The 20,544-nt window shown below is 37.6% G+C and overlaps 1 protein-coding gene across 1 annotated transcript; it reads right to left on the minus strand.

Moving 5' to 3' along the window:
* Nucleotides 1–1,570: 1,570 nt before the first annotated feature.
* Nucleotides 1,571–5,515, minus strand: LOC144997550 (threonine dehydratase 1 biosynthetic, chloroplastic-like). Its single transcript, XM_078957450.1, has 8 exons — nt 4,969–5,515; nt 3,699–3,878; nt 3,144–3,620; nt 2,793–3,041; nt 2,463–2,536; nt 2,183–2,300; nt 1,973–2,107; nt 1,571–1,887 (listed from the first exon to the last, which is right to left on the minus strand). Exons 1-8 carry the CDS (start codon nt 5,356–5,358, stop codon nt 1,747–1,749), a joined length of 1,764 nt encoding a protein of 587 aa, XP_078813576.1. The 5' UTR covers nt 5,359–5,515; the 3' UTR covers nt 1,571–1,746.
* Between the last annotated feature and the right edge of the window lie 15,029 nt (nt 5,516–20,544).

Consider the following 20,544-nt stretch of genomic DNA (forward strand, 5'->3'; position numbering starts at 1 on the left):
AATAAAGTTAGTTTAATAAATTAAAATTAAAATAAAGTTAGTTTAATAAATTAAACTAATAACAAAAGTTGTAAACAGAGGGGGATCGTGCTCGTATAGCAATGCATGTTTCAAAGAAGTAAGCTATGATATGTTTAATTGTTTATTTAAATTATAATTAATCTAATTTTTAATGTTAAATAGGACATTGCTTGAATCGAAGCATTTCGTAAGGCTAATACTGATCGCCATGGGGTGTTTAGTAGTCCTGCAGTCGAGCAACAATACGTAAGTGGTTAATTTGTATTTTCATATAAGTACTTATATCGTCAAGGGGTAGTTAGTAATCTAATTTTTATTATATTTTTTATTTTTTGAAAATACAGAATGCTTTACTCTTTGAGATCAGTCAACAAACTCAAGCTTCTTCTGAAGCCAGCGGTCTAACACCGAAGGATACACAAAATTGTTTTGAAAAAATATTGGGTGTTCGACGTGGCCATATCAGAGGCATCGGACGTAAACCTTCTACGGTTGTGTCGATGTACGATCAGGAACAACCACTAACACAACCACCACCACAATCACAGGTGACAAGACTATTTAAATTTGGTAATTGTTTAAAATGTTGGTAATTGTGGGTTTAGTAATAGTTTTAAATTTTGGTAATTGTTTGTTTGATAGTAGTTAATATATTGGTAATTGTTAGTTTTGTTATAGTTTGATATATTGGTATTTTATAGCTTGGTAATTGTTAGTTTGGTTATAGTTTGATATATGGAATGTATATTTTGTATATAGAATGTTATAATGCAAGTTTAACTTATAAGACTATGTTGTTTTATTTGTAGTTGGAAATGCTTCAAACAATGTTAAAAGATCCGGCATGTAGTGCTGCGCTTGAAGATTGGTTTCGTTCGTTGCCACAACGAAATGAAATTGGAGGAAACGAGGAGAGCGATGATGACGAGTAGATCGTTGTAGGATTTTTTTATGTTTTATCTGTGCAAGTATTTTAGACTAGTATTTTTGTTATTTTGTTATATGTTAAATCGGACGAGTATTTTAAACGGATACTATATTAATATTTTGGAATTGAATGATGTAGGATTAGATTAATTAATATCATACCAGTTTTTTTTTCAATTTTATTGAGATATATATATATATATATATATATATATATATATAAAAGAAAAACACCAATACCGGCGACGCCTTTAGTGGCGACAGTCGGTTATTACCGGCGACAGGTCTTTAGCGGCGACATGTCTTTAGCGACGACAGATAAGTATTAGCGGCGACAAATCAATCAATAGCGACGAAACATCAGCGTCGACGTTTTAGCGACGACACGTCGCCGCTAATGGTATTAGCGGCGACAAGTCCATCTTTTAGCGACGACACGTGTCGCCGGTAATACTCTAGTTTCTTGTAGTTTTTAATTGTTCTTCAAATACCAAAAGGCCATTGAACCCGACACATGATGAACAACCATCCACTCATAAAGTTGGAAATCCTACTTGGAGCATAGATACATTTAGATGTAGACTAATAGCAATTTAGGTTGACATGAAGAAAAAAATAAAGTTCTTCAAATTCACCATATAAGGTGAAAAAGCATCTTTATTTCATAAACCGTAACCGACTGGAGTCCATTTAATTTCGTTGTATAGATTATTAAATAAACGAAAAATGGCTCTATAAATATACATTTAACCATATATTTACAAAATCACCTGTAGTGCTTCTTGTAACCGAGAGTCATCAACGCATTAGAAGCTGGAATCCTTCATTATCGCTTTCGATTTCGTAGTCATATCCAAGATCGTTGGCACAACTACGAAACTCATTTAATTCAGTTGTCGGAACTTGAATCCCGATCAGTACATTTGCACCCGTTTCTCCCTTTTAGAATGGAAAAGCTTATGATTAAAATCTTTAATAACAAAACTGTGATTAATAAAGAGTGTAAGTGTTACCAAAAACTAACCTGTGCACGATAATGTAACAAGCTAATATTCCAACGTGGACTAATAACGTCCAAGAATTTCACTAAAGCTGCAGGCTTCTCAGGAAAAATAAATCGACAAAGAAGCTCATTTTCAACGTTTGATCGACCACCCATCTGAAGATTCAAATTAGTTTTAGTTTTAATTTCGAGGTAAAGAAAAAAGTTTATATGAATTAATAAAGATGGTACCAGATGACGCAAATGGTCTTTAACCATGTCGTTGTGCGTGAATTCTATCGTATCTAGTTGGAAAGACTTCATCCTCTCAATCATGGCTTGAAGTTCGCTCTTTGTATGAACGCCAACACTATATATGAACAAAAGAAAAGAAAATTGATTTTTTTTGCTCTTTGAATTATATGTAACATTCCTAAGATGAGCTTATATATATAACGTGCTAGAAATAGCACACCTATCTCATAAAAGTGTAGGGAATTTTAAGACTCGAAATTATGAAATTCGATCTTGCCTGTATAAAATTAGAGCTCGTTTTTTGTTAGCATCATATCTATACTTGAACTCGGTGATACTTATCGCTCCAACCTGCAAACAAGTTAATTCCTGTTAGTCATAGACTTCCACTTAAATCGAGTGCAACATTTGTTACGTACATACATTCATGAAACATGACTGGATGTGAGAAGGGTATTAATAAATCTATTTCACGCAAACTAGTGATCAAAACTGAGTCAATGTCACATCTTATTCCACTTTGTGGACAAAAAACATTGACATATTTCTCTTAATGCAAGCTAAACGTTATAACATGTTTTGTTCATTTGTTGTGTTGTTTACTTACAAGATTGTAGAACTTTTTAATGCTTCCAGGCTCTTCAGGCATGAAAGTAGTAAGCACAGCCTCTCGTTGCCTACCAACATTTGCAAGCTCAGTTACCAATCTCAATCTATCGAAGTTCATGTTAGCTCCACTGGTTATGGCTACAACATTAACATCCTTAAGGTTATAGAATCTGCAATATGCTTCTGCTCCAGCAAGAGCAAGAGCACCAGCTGGTTCAAGAATGCTCCTTTTTTCCTCGAACATGTCCTTCAACACAAACACACACATATATATATATACTATTTATTTATAAAAAAGAGAGAATAACTGATCAACACGATGATCAGAAACTGGTAATTAATGGCTTACTTTTATGGATGCGCAGATGGCATCACGGCTGACAAGAACAACTCCGTCGATCAGTTCCCGGCATAAACGAAACGTCTCAACTCCAACCTCCTTGACAGCAACACCATCTGCAAAGCCACCGACGTGATCAAGCATGACCCGTTGACCATGGTGCAATGACAGCGCCATTGCGTTTGCATCAGCGGGTTCAACTCCGATGATCCGAACCTCAGGGGAAACCCTCTTCACGTAGGCAGCAATACCGGCGATCAAACCGCCACCACCCACCGGCACAAATATGGCGTGGATTGGGCCTTGCAGCTGGCGCACGATCTCCATTCCGACAGTTCCCTGACCAGAGATTACATCTGGGTGATCGAAAGGAGGAATGAAGGTCCGATTTTCCTTTATCGCCCTTTTCTTAGCGTACGCTTGAGCTTCATCATATGAGTCGCCTTCAAGAACGACTGTTGCGCCAAGTCTCTTAACAGAATGCCACTGATCAACATAACGTTAAGTAAGCAGAAGTTCATAAATCAAGCATTCGATCGTAACGTGAAACATGCAAAATCAAACCTTGATACGCGGCGTGGTAACTGGCATAACGATAACTGCATCGCAGCCCAGTTTCTTGGCTGCTAATGCAACACCTTGCGCATGATTACCAGCTGAAGAACAGATGACGCCTTCTGCGAGTTGTTTCTTTGAAAGCTTTGCCATCATATTATATGCTCCACGAAGTTTGAAGGAGAAAACCTATAAAATCATTTTGTAATTAGAGTCAGTAATTAAGTATCTAATTACTATACAAAGTAATAAAAATTCAAACTTTATCTTTAATGACGCATTTTATCAAACTAGTTGGCCTAATTTGACTTTTCAATATCAATAATCAAATAAGGTTTTCAGAACACGAAACTCTAAACATTCCGATAAGATGGGGTTTAAAGTCCCAATGCGTTAGTATTATAAAAATGGTGATGTTAAATCTTTTAAACATTTTTATTAAAAAGTTAATCTATAATAAACTATTAAACTATTTACAATTTATTTTAAAAAAAAAACAATGTAAATTTAATTAATAAAAAAACTTTAAAAATCAAAAAGAATGTCTAAATGAAAAATTAAGGTGTCTTTTTAACCAACTTTTTATAAAAAAAATAGAATAAATGTAACGGGTAATCTTGTTTAAAGGCAGTTTGGTTGTGTTTTACGACGTATTTCCAAAACTAAAAGATAAAAAATCGAAATGTTGCTATGTAATTAACTACCTTATTTCTTGTCGTGTTTTATGACTTATTTCCAAAACTAAAAGATAAAAGAATCGAGATATATTACATGATGATGACTGATATTAATAAAATATATGTAATATAATAAAATATTAGTTATAAACGACTTATTTGATAATAATTTTAGGAAAAACCATATGGTATTCATATCGTATTGCACATGACCAGTCTTTACTAAAAAATCTTTTTTATTCGGAGTATAAATAAAATGATCTGTAAACGATTTTTTATTCTAGTAAATGTATAATAAAATTCATCAAGACTCAAATACATAAATTATAAATTTAGAAGCAGCATGTATAACATAAATTGTCAATTTGTAAGTTTTCTCAAGTAAAACTTATAATGAATTTAGAAAAGGACTGCACTATAATTGAGATAGGTCTTTATATTGTTAAGTTATCAGTTTAGTAAAAACACTTTGTTATTCATGAGACTGTATAGAGATTTTGTCATTTTATATATTTCGTTTTCATGTAGTCTGTAGAGTACTACAACAATTGACTGAACACAAAAAAGCAACTAATACCAAATTCTACCAAACATGCACTTACCGGTTGAGTATCCTCTCTCTTCAACCATACATCAACACCCAGCTTTTCCGACAGCTTCCCGGCGTGTTGCAGTGGCGACTCCATCGCCACCTCATAAACCTTCGACGTCAGTATGTTTGTCAGGTACTCCATTGCACCAACCGGCGGTGAGTCTGAGACACGACCATCGGGCACAGCTCCAACCTTACCCTGTTCATACTGCAGTGAATCAAAAGAGAACTGTAGCAGTGGCTGCAGTGGGGCAGCGACAACACCGGCGGTAGATGTAGCAGAGATCGATCTTGACACGGCGGTGACGGAGAAGGAAACAGTAGCACTTGTTTTGGTGGTGGTTCTCGTACTGAGGTAAGGGAGTGGTGGTAAGTTACAGGGATATGTCACAGCTGCCATTGTCGTTGATTGACGGTGGTTTGACGGTGGTGAAGATGGTGAAGTTAAGGGATACTGAATTACTTGAAGCTTGCCAACTTTTATAATAAACCTTACAGTCTTACACTCCACCAACCACAATTAATTATCGAATCATCGTGTAGATATAATAATAAGATACAAAATACTTAGTTGGAGTTTATTAGAGATTATAAATGTTAGAATTCAAACAGGCATGTCTTTTTCTTTTTAAAATATTTTCTACGTCTTTCTTATATCTTTATCAAATTTCAAAGGACACTACTAGCTAGCTAGAAACATGATTTAAAAATATGATCTAGGTCTTTGTTATATCCTTTATGTGTTAACGACTCGAAAATTCAGCATATTTTGTCTTGTTTATATAGGTTTATTAATTATGGAAAACAAAAACCCTAAAAATCATAAAAATACATAAAAAAAAATACTTAGAGACCTCAAATCTTTTTATATAGAAAAATCGCTATTTTTACTTACATTTCGCTGAAATTTTTTTTGAGAAAAAACAAAAGACAAAACTGTTTTTTTTTAACGATTTTATAAAAATACCTGTAATTTTTTCATTAAACATTTCAAAAAAAAATTGTAATCTTTAAGTATTTGGTTATGCACTTTTATGATTTTTAGGGTTTTTTTGTTTTTCAAATAACCATTCCATATATATATATATATATATATATATATATATATATATATATATATATATATATATATATATATATATATATATATATATATATATATATATATATATATATATATATATATATATTAAATATTTGCCATTTGAATTTGTTTCATTATAAAAAGTAATATTCTTGGTTGTTACAGATAATTTTATATTAGATAACGACTTATAATCAACCATAACAAAATATCATAAGTACACGAATTGCTAGGAAAATATAGTGTTTGTACATGTATCACTTAATGTTTTAAAAACCGGCTCAAACCGGCTGGTCAAAACAGTCGGAACGAGAACCGTGAAACGAGAGTTTTTGAACAATGATAGAATTTATGTCAACTTCTACACCAAATAGAATCAAACGGTATCTTAAAAAATCAAGTCGAACCAATGTAATAGAATCAATAAAAAAACATGTTTGAACCGATTTATTTTAAGAAAAATAGCAAATACCATAAAAGCCACAAAATTTTTACGCATATTTGATAAATGCCCTATTATTATTATTATTATTATTATTATTATTTTGTTGTCTCTGACAATAAATGGGACATAAAATTACCATTCTAAGCACATTTAACGATTTTCATTATTAAATCTTTTAAAAAAAAACGATTTTCATGGTTAACTGAGTTAAATTTTTTGTAAAATTGGTCCTAAAAGTACAAATTCTATCCCTATAGTTTACAAAAAAAATTGCACCACATGTCTAAAACTCATTTTTATTTTTATGTTTTTTAACTTCATTATTTTGATTTATTTTTATTTTTTAGTTAAAACTAAACTTGTTTTTATATTTTTTTCGTTTTTTATATTCTTTTTATATTTTTAGTTTTTTTTTTCATTTTTTCGTCAATTTGATAACTTCTTTTGATATTTATCAAAATGTTTAAAGTGTATGAATATATTTTTTTCATTTTTTTTGTTTTTTTTTTCGTATTTTTGTTACGTTTTGTTTTTCATCAATTTGATAATTTCTTTTGATATTTTTTAGAAAGTGTAAAGTATATGAATATATTAGAGTATATTACATTTTTGGTGTTTGAGTTTTTTTTGGTTTTCTAAAAAAACAAAAAAATATATATAAAGAAAAAACAATAATAAATAAATATGAAAAATAAATGAATATAAAAAACGAAAAAAAAAGAAGTTAAAAAATAATATATATATATATATATATATATATATATATATATATATATATATAAATTAAAAAAATATATATAAAAGCAAGTTTTGCATTGATTAAAAAAATAATAATAATAAAGAAGTTAAAAAAACATAAAAACCAATTTTTGGACATGTTGTGTATATTTTTGGAAACAATAGACACCAAATTTGAACTTTTATGACTAATTTTGCAAAAACAATTAACAAAGTTAAACATGAAAATCGTTAAAAGGGTTAGAAAGATAACTCCATGTCCCAATTTATGATCAGAGCCAAAAAAAATAATAATAGAGCTTTTCTCAAATACTATTATCGTTAGTTTTTAACCATTCATCTTGTTAACCACTTCTTCTAAATTACACGAATGACCCCTATGGTTTAAATTTCTTTTGTAGTTGGTTCTTTACCACCTACGGATTAAATTACACAACTAAAAAAATACTACATTTAGGAAACTCTAGGCACCAAAGTGACAAAAAAAAACATAATCGTGTTCTTTTTTTAGAACCGGTCAACAAAAAGAGTAAAATGTTGTTTGCATTGCAGATGATTTTTCTCCATCCAACCCACCAATCGGTCACAAATCGAGACATAGGCACAAAAAAGATTCGATCTCCGACCTTTTCTTCTTAGTTTCTGGCTATTCACTGGAACCACAAAGAAATTAAGCCCAACAAGTTAGGGGATCAATATAAGATTCTAGAAATCATCAACTCAGTCTCATGCGCATTATCCCATTGTCTCATTATCCCTATTACACACCTTTGTATATTGATTCCACCCCCAATTTAGATTGCAACTATAAGCAATAACAAAGAATTCCAATCAGTATATAGGATTTTCAATTTGAGTCGGATTATTATTTCAAAAATTCACAACCAAAAACAAATCAACTACAATCTACAACTCCAACCAAAGTAATACCTAAGCCACACTAAGAACATGGGTGTTCATATACTTTTCGTATCTGACTTCATTTCCTTAATCTCATATATCTATCTATACATTTTATTTTATCTACTAAATTGGATGGTTGAAAGAAGGGTATATCTAAACACATGCTCTTGAATCTAGGTAATTCGCAAATGGTGAAAGCCTGATTCCAACTCTATTAGTCCTAATCTTATTTACATTGTGTTCCACTACTTCTAAGGCAAATTTGCAACGATTCTCTATTGAGCCACCATACTCGTCAGCTGGGTCATTGATTTGATCTTTCAAGAACTCGTCAAACTCATAATTCTCAATCAATTAGTCAAACATATGTTAATCCTTTCATGGTAATACCTTCGTGTGATGAAAAAACACTGTGAATTTGCAATATTTTAATATTGTGTTAACAAGTTATGAGTCCTAATCAATATAACCAATCTAGGGTTTGCAATAGCCGTTAAAAATTGACTCCATAATAGAAACCACAGGTTCATGGTTGACAATAGCAGAGTCCGACCACAACCAGCCCCTACTTGCACCATATGCAAGCCCGCCAGTAGCATCAGCGAGCGTTGCTCTATCCTCCGTGCCCTTTTTCTCCGCTATCTTCGTCTCTTTATCGCACACATAAAAGGTGAGGGTTTACCCCTTTGGTTGCACTGTCGTCATCGTCGGTGAAAGGCCATTGGCCTCTTCTTTTTCTCGTTGTCAACTCACCACATACATGCACACATTTTTGTTTATGATTCTTTTTCCTCCAAAAAAAAAAACAAAGTAGGTAGGAATGGGGGTAGAATTATTTATTTAAAACTAGATTATAGTATAACCATAGTTACAAAGTTATATAATTTTTTATAGGAAAAATCATAATTATTAATTAATTATAAACTTATAGTAAACAATTAAATATAAACAACTTATTCATTATCCTTAGTTATTTGTAAAGATAGGTAGAAATTTTGTATATAATCTTTATAATAGTTAATTTAAATTAACATGTAAAATGGTATATATATATATATATTGAAAACGGCTAAACAATTTTATATAAGAGGGCAACCACTAGCAAGAAACTAGAGGAAACCAACAACAGAGAGTAGAGTGCAATTTAAAAGTAAAGAAGATTTAAACTTAAACTTAAAGAAAGTTACAAGCAAGCATATGGTGATATGCACCAATCACACCATCTAATAACCCCCAATGAGCCCCTGTGTTTTAACCAGAAGAACACCAATGCTTGTATATCATCCTATATTTTGATAAGGCTTGCCTTCATTTGTTTAAAAATTATGTCGTTGCGAGCTTTCCATAAACACCAAATTAATCCGTAACAGATCATCATAAAAACCTTGTGTTTCTTGGGACATTGACTCCAATTAGATGAAAAATCCAACAGATCATCTACGGTATTAATGGGTCCAAGAGTTACACCACACCATCTCATGATCCATTCATGATCCAAGGGGCGGCAGCCCCTGGCGGGGTCCAAGGGGCAGAGCCCCTGGCTGGGAGTAGAGTATTCAAGTACTTGAAAGGGACCATTAATTATGGTTTAACTTATAGTGGATATCCTTCTGTTTTGGAAGGTTATTCAGATGCCAGCTGGATTAACAACTTAGAGGATCACTCCTCTACCAGTGGTTGGGTGTTTCTTCTTGGAGGAGGTGCTATTTCTTGGGCATCTAAGAAACAGACCTGTATTACTAACTCAACCATGGAGTCTGAGTTTGTTGCATTATTCGCTGCTGGTAAAGAAGCTGAGTGACTAAGGAATTTGATTTATGAAATTCCATTATGGCTCAAACCAATATCTACCATTTCTATCAGATGTGATAGTGCTACAACATTGGCTAAGGCTTATAGTCAAGTATACAATGGAAAGTCTAGACATTTTGGTGTTAGACATAGCATGATTCGTGAGCTCATCATGACTGGTGTGATATCTGTGGAGTTTGTAAGAACTCAGTTGAATTTAGCCGATCATCTAACCAAAGGGTTAGCAAGAGATCTTGTGCACAAGGCGGCTGTAGGGATGTGTTTAAAGTCCACTTAAAATCTTTTATATTGAGATACCCAATTCCCATCTAATGTAATATTAGATGTTGAATTCAATGTGGAAAGCTTGATATTTGAAGATTGGAACACATTATTATCATCATCCCAAGGTATGTGTTCAGTATTGCAAGTAAAGGAGGTTGAATTTATATTCTTAATAGTTCTTTTGAAAAATTGCATTTGCAGCTGCAAGAATAAAAAGACTACCTATATAAGCATGAAGTTTAGCTGCTTCAAGAAGTTAGGACTTGGCTTTGATATGCTTATTGAAGGATGGGACACAAGCTAGTAAAATATAGTGTCAAGTTAGAACTTATGAGAATATAAACTGTTGTGTGTATTATTTTCATGTATTCACTATGAATAGAAAGGGTTCAATCCTTAGAGACACCCTGATATTCGAATATTTGGATTGAATAATATACTAATGTGAAATTTAATAGTCACAACATTTCATTTATGCATCAGTTTGTTGTTGTTATGTTTTGTTTTAAGTTAATCAAGATTACACTTAAATGGGGGAGGTTTGTTGGTGATTTTGCATCATCAATGTGTATTTAAGTGTAATTGATTGACTTGTTGACCAAAAATCAATCTTTATGAATATTAAACAAGTAAGGAAGGTGCAGAGTGCACATTTGTTTGAGTTTATTCAAGATTCAAAGTAGACTGTCATTTAGGGGCGAAACCCGTAAACGAATGGGGGTCCGGGGGCAGCGCCCCTGGGAGCGGGGTCCAAGGGGCAGAGCCCCTGGTTGGGATAGTTTGTGACTGTTATAAACCTTTTTGACAGTTGGAGTAGTTTTTTTGGACAAAGAAAACTGCCTTAACAGTTTTCAGACAAATGATATACATAATCATTCTTTGGTCATTATTTTCCTGGTACAAGAACAATCACAAAATCATAACTTCATATTCTCTATTCTAAAAACTCTTTTGAGTCTTATCCGATTAAAGGTTGGGAGTACCACCCAAATACTTTACTCTGAAAGTGTTTAACACAATTTTCAGGATTTCCAAGTCTTTCCATATCCCAATTTTATAACAGGGTTTCACTTCCAGAGTTAGCAACAACACTGGCATAACTCATACAACAAGATAAAAGTTATTATCTATAGCAATGCAAAACAAAGTGATCCAAATAAATTTCTGCAAAAGGGTTTAATACTAGATGTACTAATTGCAGCCTCTTACCTGCTAATATCACCCTTCTCCAGATCATTATTGTTAGAATGTGAAGCCTCATCAAATATCTTCCACGTTAAAGGAAAACTATCGGTTTTGGATTATGAAACAAAATTTTAAAAGAAAACTGGATCAATACTTCTAATTCATAGCAACAAGGTATGTAAGATGACAGATTCAGATGTACGTTTTACGTTTTCGTTTTTTACAATTACACAAAGCCATAACATCTTCCCATATGGATATTATTTGACAGATTAAGCTAGATGAGAGTAGATGCCCACAAAACACACACACCAGATATGAATAGAGCATCTGATAATATACTGGATGTCCAGAACGAGTCTGGTATTGGAAGTTTCATCGCTAATTAACTAAATTCTATGAATGTTAAAAGTTATCAAAAATGGAGGTTCACTAACCTGAATCTTCTCTACAGCAGCGGCCGATGCTCTGCTTCAACATCGGTGAAATTAGAAAAACCAGAATCGTCGTCTTTCTTTCATTTGAAAAGAAAATCGTAAAAAGAGTTTCTTACCGAAAAGACGAAGGGTAGAAAGAAAAGGACGGAAGCAAAACACTGGAGGTGTTCGATTGTATATGCAAATCCACTTTGCCACGTCACTCAATGACTCGACAATTTAGTCATTTTACTTTTAGCCTTTTTATCAACTTTTAACCCAATAACATTTTTCCTACATAAAAACAAAAACATGCTACGTCATAATATAAACTAGACAACCTTTTTAGTATTTATTCAAGTTCAGAGTTTGATACAATACTCCAATATTTCCAACACCCTCCCTCAAGTTAATTTCAACACGTCGGTTCAAAAAGTATGATGAAATACATTCGAGGCTTCTATAGTTTCTTTGATGTTGAGTGTTAATTTAAACCACCTTGAATACAATACACCATGAGCTACATTTTCACGAATAAAGTACATATCTACGTCAATGTGTTTCATTATTTCATTAAACACTACTGGATTGGAAAATTGGAAAGCTAACAAAATCACACACATGTTATATATATATATATATATATATATATATATATATATATATATATATATATATATATATATATATATATATACACACACACACACTTGTAAGGAACCCACACGATGCACCGGCGGCAAATTATTTTATTACGGCAAATAGCTTATTCGTAACAAATAGTTTCGGGACAACGATTAATTTTAATCGAAGAATAATTTTCTCTTAGAAGGTGTTTGGCAAAGTTTTTTTAAAAAAAACTTATGACTTTTTGACTTATAACTTATTTTGTGAAATAAGTAAAATAAGGAGTTTTTAATAAGTAAAGGATATGTTATTTATCACTTTTTAACTTATTAGAGGTTACCAACAACTATAAGTTGTTTTTATACCCAAACAAAATTTTTTGACTAATAGCGGTATCAAACCGGTAATAAGTCAAAAAGCTCATTTTTTACTTATTTACGAAAAAGTCCCAGACTAAATTTTGTTTACGAAGAAGCATGAATTACTGGTAAAAATGACGATTTAATCCATTTTTTCCGGTTTACCAGTTTTATTACTTACCTTTTTTCACTAAGGTCTCATTATTTTACCCTAATTTGCGAATAAGTCCCAAAATCACAAATTCTTTGTACAAAAATTCCTTCTACACATAAGAAATAGGTGGTGCACTGGATGGCGATAATGGCTGAAGATGGAGGGAACTTCTTAGTGCTTGCAGAAAGTATGGTGAAAGTCTTCTAGGGAGATGGAGAGTTGGCCTACATACCTTTTGGAGGTTTAGGATTAGGCTAAATTCATAGAGTAAATGCTTATCTCTACGATTATTCAGGTTTAAAGGAAAGATGCATGGTATATTGTATACTAGGTGTAATACCTAGTTCCTGGTATGTATTTTAATCTAAGTATTTTTGCTTTTTTTAGCTGGGACTCGACGAGTTGTAGGCCCGACTCTCCGAGTAGAGACGAGATATTGAGCACGTTTAAGTTGGCAACTCGGTGAGTCCATATCCTGGAAGCGGTGAGTCCACCAGTCTGGAAGAAACCTTAGATCCACGGGTTTTGCACCCTATTTAAACCATGTTATGAGCCCCAACCTCGCCTCCTTCACCCTCAGAGCATCATTTAGCAAACCCTAACCATTTCTTGAGCATTTTGAGCATTTCTTGTGTGAATCTTGAAGTTTTGAAGAGAAGAAGGAAGCTAGATCCAAGGGGTAGAAGGAGATCCAAGATCTTGCACCCACTACAGAGTTTATTGAGGTAATAATCAGATTCCTTCTGTTTCTATGATTGGTTCTCCATTATTAATCACATTTAAGCCATTTTATCCATTTCTTAGCTTGTTTATAGTAAGAGATCACATTGGGTTGATTATCCTTCGGATCTAGCCATGTTTCAATTCCAAAAACGTAGATCTAACACCTTTATGGAGCCATTTTGCATGAAAGCCCTAGATCTACTCTTTTAAGTGTCTTTTGAGCCATTAAATCCCTTTTATGCATTTGTACACATAAAGTTGGAAACTTTACGTGGTAAACAAGCCTTAAGAACCCAGATCTATAAGTTGTATGCATTGGTTTTGAGCAGAATCAATTGTATAGAAGTTGCATACAACCGACTCGGCGAGTCGTTCTTCAGACTCGGCGAGTCAGTAGGGTGACTCGGCTAGTAAGGTTGACCTGGAAGGTTGAGTTTGACCAGGACTTTGACCTTGACCAGGGTTGACTTGGTTGTCTTTCGAGGGTCAGTTAGACTTAGTGTTGCATTGATATTGGTAGTTCGGGGAGCAAGGGGAGCAGGAGTTCCGTAAGTTGTTGGGTAGCAGCTAGTGAGATCATCAGCAGGTTCAGCCAGTGCAGGTGAGTTTCCCTTTATGTGAATGGGTCTAAGGCCACAATGCCGGCCCATATAGCTATGAGTAGAAGACCCGGGGGTTAGCCCTAGGCACAATATGCTAGTATGATTTTCAGGACGAGGTCCAGTGATAGCAAGCGGGTGCCCAAGGATTTGTTTATATGATAGTTTATACTTGTTGTCTATGTGATACATGTATGTGCCTGGTAGGGAGGTGAGTGTGGGCAAGGTCTCGTATCTCACCAATAGCTGAGTGTGGATGGGGTTCCACATCTCAATAGTCGCATAACAGGGGCGAAGCCCAAGTTAGGGAAGGAGTGAGGGTGGGTTGGGACCGTATCTCACTACCACTAGGAGCTTGGACGGGGTTTCATGACTCATCAGTAGGAGTACATGGGTGAGGCCTAGGATAGGCGAGGCCTTAGGACATAACCAGTTGTCTGTGTTTAGTTATGTGTTGTGATATGTGTATGTGATATTAATTGTTGGCGGGCGAGGCCCTGTGACAGGCGGGGCCTAAGTAAAACAGATCTGTATCCGAGCGGGGCTCGAAGCCAGGCGGGGCCTGGAGCGGCGGGGCCGTGGTAGCGGGCGAGGCCCGAGGTAGGGGAGAGGCCCAAGATAGCGGGCGTGGCCCAGTATGTGTAGTATGTGATTATGCATGGTATGTGGTAGGGTGGGGAACTCACTAAGCTTCGTGCTTACGGTTTTCAGTTTTGGTTTCAGGTACTTCCGGTAGCGGAGGGAAGAGCTCGGGGTGATCGCATGGCACACACCATAGATTAGACAGCCTGGGAATGTTTACTCTGATAATGAACATGTGTTTTGAAAACTTATACTCATATTATGTTTTGGAATGATGACTTTACTTTAAGTAATGATTTATTAAAAGAAATTTTTGGTCTTAAATTTTGGGGCGTTACAAGTTGGTATCAGAGCCTTGGTTTGAGGGATTTGGACATGCACTCGGGTGTGTCTGAACTCAAACTGAGGATTTGGTATGGGAGTTTTCAAAACGAAAGGACAGTTTTGTAAAAAGAGATTTTCGAGAAAGAAAATGGTTTTAGAAAAGTAAAAAGAATTCAGAAAGAAAAGAACTTTGAAAAGAGAAAAGAGGTGTGGTGCATGCAATCAACCGAGCTCAAGTAAGTACCCCAAAATACCCATACAAGTTTATGTTTTGATTATCAGTTAATAGAATAGCATGCTAGATTAGGACTAAGGATCTAGGGAGGATGCCTTATGTGCCTGTTATATGTGCTTTTGATCTGCATGATAGTGCTGAATAGTCAGTAGTAGGATAGCCTGATTAGGTCATGCCTGAGTTTATGAGTTGTGTTGCATGCTAGTTCGGATTCTTGCTATGTGGATATGGTTGCTTGAGTATGATATGGTTAGATTTTCCCTTTGTCTGAATGCTGCTTGCTTTGTGCATGGTGGGATTCTGAGTGATGCAGTTAGCCATTAGGTGGATACGGTACATCACATGTGATCAGGGTTGAATAATCTCAGAGTGTTGGATTTGGTTCTATTGCACAACTCTTGTTTGAGTCCAACCGTTGTAGGAACGAGTCCTCTACTTGAAGGATTATCTGAGCCTCGTCACATGTGATGGTATCCAGGTGATGGCTAATTGGCATCACAAGGGGACCTTCAGCAGCTGAGGGCTGGTTTGAGTTGAGTCAGAGGTTTCCCTAGGGCAAGCCTAGGATAAGGTAGTGCTGGGAGCAGTAGAAGTAGAAAAGGGACCTGGTGGAGTCAAAGCAATTCTTGAGGAAAGTACAGATAGATGTGGAAGGTAGTATGGGCCCATACGACTGAAAGTAAAGGATCCGTACTCAATTCGGGAAAGGCCGAGACAAGACCGGGAACCTGGTAGTGAGTATGTTTGGTCTCGCAGCAGTGAGGAGTATTCTGATAATGGTTATGTTATATGTTTCAGTATGGTGACATTACAAGAGGGACCAGTGGGCGGATCAGGCGCCGGAGAGGGATCGGGCTCGGGTTTAGGGGCCGAACAGCTCGAGGAGCGGATGAGAGAGTTGATATTAGCCGAGGTTACGCGCAGTATTCTAGCTCAGACTCCTGTGATCTTTGGTACGGTCAAGGAGGGTATATTGGAGATTTTGGATGAGAGGCTGGGAGCCTTCCGTACTGAGATGATGGCTTTTTTAGGAGCGCGTACCTTGACATTTTGGGTGTTCAGGGCTTGCGGGGCACCAGATTATCATGGGGCTAGGGACCCCATCACTAGTAGCAGATGGTTGGCTGATGTTGCCAACGCATTCCTTACGAGCCGGTGTCCTGAGAAAGACAAGGTCAGACTCACTTCCTGTCTTCCGAACGACAGAGCGAGGGATTGGTGGGAAGAGATTGGTCATGCTTAGGGTGATGATGCCGCGTTGGACGCGATGACTTGGAGTGATTTCTCAGCTAGGTTCAGGGCGGAGTTTTCGCTGATTATTGAGGTGCAGCAGTTGGCCCGGGAGTTTCAGGATTTGATGCAGACTACTGAGACTGTGGCGGAGATCACCGCCATGTTCAGGGAGAGAGCCCTTCTTGTTCTGCAGTATGTCGCGGATGAGGAGACGAAGAAGGCACGATATCATGAGATGTTGAGGGATGACATCAGGGAGTTCATGAGTAGGTCCGGCTGTAAGACGCTGGAAGATATGATTTCTCGGGCCAGGGAGAGGGAAATTGATTTGGAGCAGATCCGGAAGAGGAAGCCGGATGAGGTTCAGGTAGCCGCGAGTTCGGGAAAAAGGCCCAAGGGATCGGATTCAAGATCGAGGGATCATCAGGACCGCAGTCGATGTGGAAAGTGTGGTAGGACGCACGGGGGCGTGTGCAAGAGTGGTAGTGGTGGTGAGTCTGGTTGCTTCAGGTGCAGTCGGACTGGTCATTTTAGCAGAGATTGTACTCTTACCATCACTCAGGGATCATACTTGATATGTTTTCACTGCAATCAGAGGGGCCACAAGAAGGCCCAGTGCCCCAGTTTGTTTTCAGCAGGACGGGTGATGGCACCTGCCCCTGCAACCTTGAGGATCACAGAAGGCCGTCAGGGCCGTGCGGAGGCGCCTGCGGTAGGAGGCAGGGCTTTTCAGATGGCTACCTTGGAGATGCGAGCAGCGCCGGACATTGCAGGTATACGATTTCCGTTTTCAGTTCTTCTGTTTATGCATGATGTTATATTGTTATGGTTCTGCATCATTATCTGTATGAGCATTTCATGGAGCGGTTTGATTGTGATCGAGTTATATGTCATTTGCATACCTTGGATATTTGGTTAGTAGTTAAGGTATGGGTTTTATCGAAGAAGGTTACTTAGGGTGCAGTATTTGTAGCATGCCTTGGAAGGACTCGGTATGTCTCGCTAGTTCGGAGTCGTATAAGTTTTCGAAATGGACTGGTTAGATCCCTAGTTACGGTAAGCATGGGATTCCTCAGCAGATTAATTATGGAATGGTAGCAAGGATTTGGAATTCTATTCATTGAGCAGCTAGGTGTGAGCAGGATCGAAGTGGGGGAGAATCCTTCGAATGAATAAGGGTAAGAGCACGCAAATCCAGAACGAGTATGTGACTTCTGAGAAGGAAAAGAGGTAGTTCAGCGTTTGAGGGATTGAGTAGTTCAGGGTTGGGAGTTTGAGAAACTCCCCATCAGTCCATGCGTGTAAATGGTAATGGTGAGTTTGTGGTTCGGATTCAGATTGAAGGGTCGCCTGTAGGACCCGTGTGAGTCGGAATGAAGATCTTGAGATCTGATAGCATGGGGTATTTTCGTGTTAATAGTCAGTAGCAGAAGCAGCATGTAGAGCATGGATGAGTGGCGGGAGAGTCTCAGCTTTCTTCAGCAGCAGTCAGTAGTGGAAAGTGTTGTCAGACTACGGGGCAGCCGTAGCATTCACCAGCAGACGGCGATAGAAGGTGATGTGAGACTGCGAGTAAGCCGTAGCATTCCATAGTAGCTTCGTTGGCGAAGACGGGGCGAGGTCCTTATCTCCTAGCATTTAGATAAGGATCGGGAATGGGTAATGGATGAGAATGGTAAGGAGTTGCCTGTATAGCCCTTGAGAGGTGAGACCTTGGGAGAGGCCGCTCTAGGATATAGTCGGGTGAGACCCGTGGGCGAGGCCCGTATGAGAATAGCAGTATAGGTGAGACCTGAGAGCAAGGTTGCTCAGTGGTATGGTTGGGTGAGACCCGTGGGCGAGGCCCGTAAGTTTTAGCAGCACAGGTGGGACCTGGTAAGGATCTTAGTGTCTAGATAGGGGATCGGGGATCCCAATATATTGTAGTGCCAGCCTGGTAGAATAGATTGAGCGGTATAGGTGGTGGGAGTTTCTTCGAATGTCGCTGGGAGCGACTAGTGGTTGTGCTGGGTCAGCAATCGGTGAGAGTCGTTAATCCAGATATTGATAGGTTGGTAGGGACCAGGATGGTCTCAGTTCATCTGGAAGCCAAATAAGGAATAGCAGGATTTCTAGTCAGTAGCAGTGCGGGTATGCAGAGTATGGTGGAATTCAGTTAGTCGATCGTGGGGTGCTCGACACCGAATGATAGTAGAAAGAGTGCCAAGTGGATACTGGCAATGATGACTCAGTGGCAGAGGAGATAAATGGTTATGGAGTGTTGCCTTGGGAAGGTAAGGAAATCGCGCAAGGAAAGAAGGGGTGAACCCCTATGTTTCAATACTCGGAGAATACCAGAAAGATTGTCAATTGAGTAAGTTGTGTTTCCAGGATGTTCAGGGTCAGGATGCACCCGAGATTATTATCGGTAAGGATTTACGTTAGTCTGAATGACTGAGCGGAAGGCCAGCAAAGTTAGGCAGCTGGTGTTAGAATGAATGGTGGGGTATTGGAGGCAGATCGCAGGCAGTGGAGTATAGTAAACTTCGAGGAAGAAGTTTAGTTTAAGTGGGGGAGAGTTGTAACACCCAAAGTTTTTGAAGGCTAAGAAAGGAAAGAAAAGCCCTAATTTTAAGGGTAGACTCGGCGAGTCCAAGGAGGGACTCGGCAAGTCCGAGCGGGATCCGGGTCGAGGAGTAAGCGACCGACTCGGCGAGTCGGCCAAGGTGACTCGGCGAGTCTGGTCTGAACAAGGAAAACCCTAATCCCGGGAGTTGTACCCTATTTAAAGGGTGTTATGTCCCTTCCTCAGCCCCCATATCACCCTAGAGAACCAGTGCACCCTTGATTTCGTGTGAGCTTCCATCATTTGAGAGATATAGCTTGGAGGAAGGAACTTTGGGAAAGGAACTTGAAGATCAAGAAGGTTGCTTCAAAGGAGAAGGTGTAGATCCGAGATCTACTTCAGTGGTGTTCATCTTGGAGGTAACAAGCTACTATTTTCCCTTCTTTGCACCTAGATCTATGTGTGTATTTGGGCATTCATGGCACAAGAGTAACCTTTCGAGCTAGGGGTTCAGATCTGAGGTTGTTACCTTAGATCCATGCTTATTTTGATCTAAAACCCCGTAAAGTATCATCCCTTGAGTTGATTTTGAAGCCCCTTGGCCTTAAACCCTAGTTTATGGCACATTTTGCCTAGATCTCCTTCTCTACACGTAAAGTTTGCAACTTTACGTGAGGAATAGGCTTGGGAAGGGTAGATCTACAGTTTGGAGTCCATGCATGACTCAAAAGTCCTATGCATGTAAGGAGAACTGAAGGGACTTGGTGAGTCCTTTGAGTGGACTCGGCGAGTATCATGAAGTTGTGGAGAAACTCGACGAGTGGGATGAACAACTCGTTGAGTCATATGAAGATTGCCTTGTACTCGGTGAGTCTATTCTTGGACTCGGCGAGTCAGGTCGCGAAACCCCAAACCCTTCGAGTTGAGACTCGAATCAGTGACTCGGGTGGAGACTCAGTGAGTTGGACAGGTTAGGACTCAGAAATTGGCAGACTCGGCGAGTCAAGTTGCGAATGGAAGGAATCTGATCATTTTGAACTCGGCGAGTCAGTAGGGTGTCTCGGCGAGTAAGGTTGACCTGGAAGGTTGACTTTGACCAGGACTTTGACCTTGACCAGGGTTGACTTGGTTGTCTTTCGGGGGTCAGTTAGACTCAGTATGGCATTGATATTGGTAGTTCGGGGAGCAAGGGGAGTAGGAGTTCCGTGAGTTGTCGGGCAGCAGCTAATGAAATCATCAGCAGGTTCAGCCAGTGCATGTGAGTTTCTCTTTGTGTGAATGGGTCTAAGGCTACAATGCCAGCCCATGTAGCTATAAGTAGAAGACCTAGGTATTATAGGAATTATAGGGCCCATGTA

The sequence above is a fragment of the Lactuca saligna genome, chromosome 1 (assembly GCF_052625555.1).
Source record: "Lactuca saligna cultivar CGN05327 chromosome 1, ASM5262555v1, whole genome shotgun sequence".
NCBI lineage: Eukaryota > Viridiplantae > Streptophyta > Magnoliopsida > Asterales > Asteraceae > Lactuca > Lactuca saligna.

Coding starts and splice junctions, on each gene's coding strand:
- LOC144997550 (XM_078957450.1), bottom strand. CDS start 5,358: ATGGCAGCTGTGACATATCCCTGTAACTTACCACCACTCCCTTACCTC. Junction 3,879..4,968: donor AGAGAGAGGATACTCAACCG/GTAAGTGCATGT, acceptor ATGATTTTATAG/GTTTTCTCCTTCAAACTTCG. Junction 2,301..2,462: donor CGAGCTCTAATTTTATACAG/GCAAGATCGAAT, acceptor GTTCATATATAG/TGTTGGCGTTCATACAAAGA.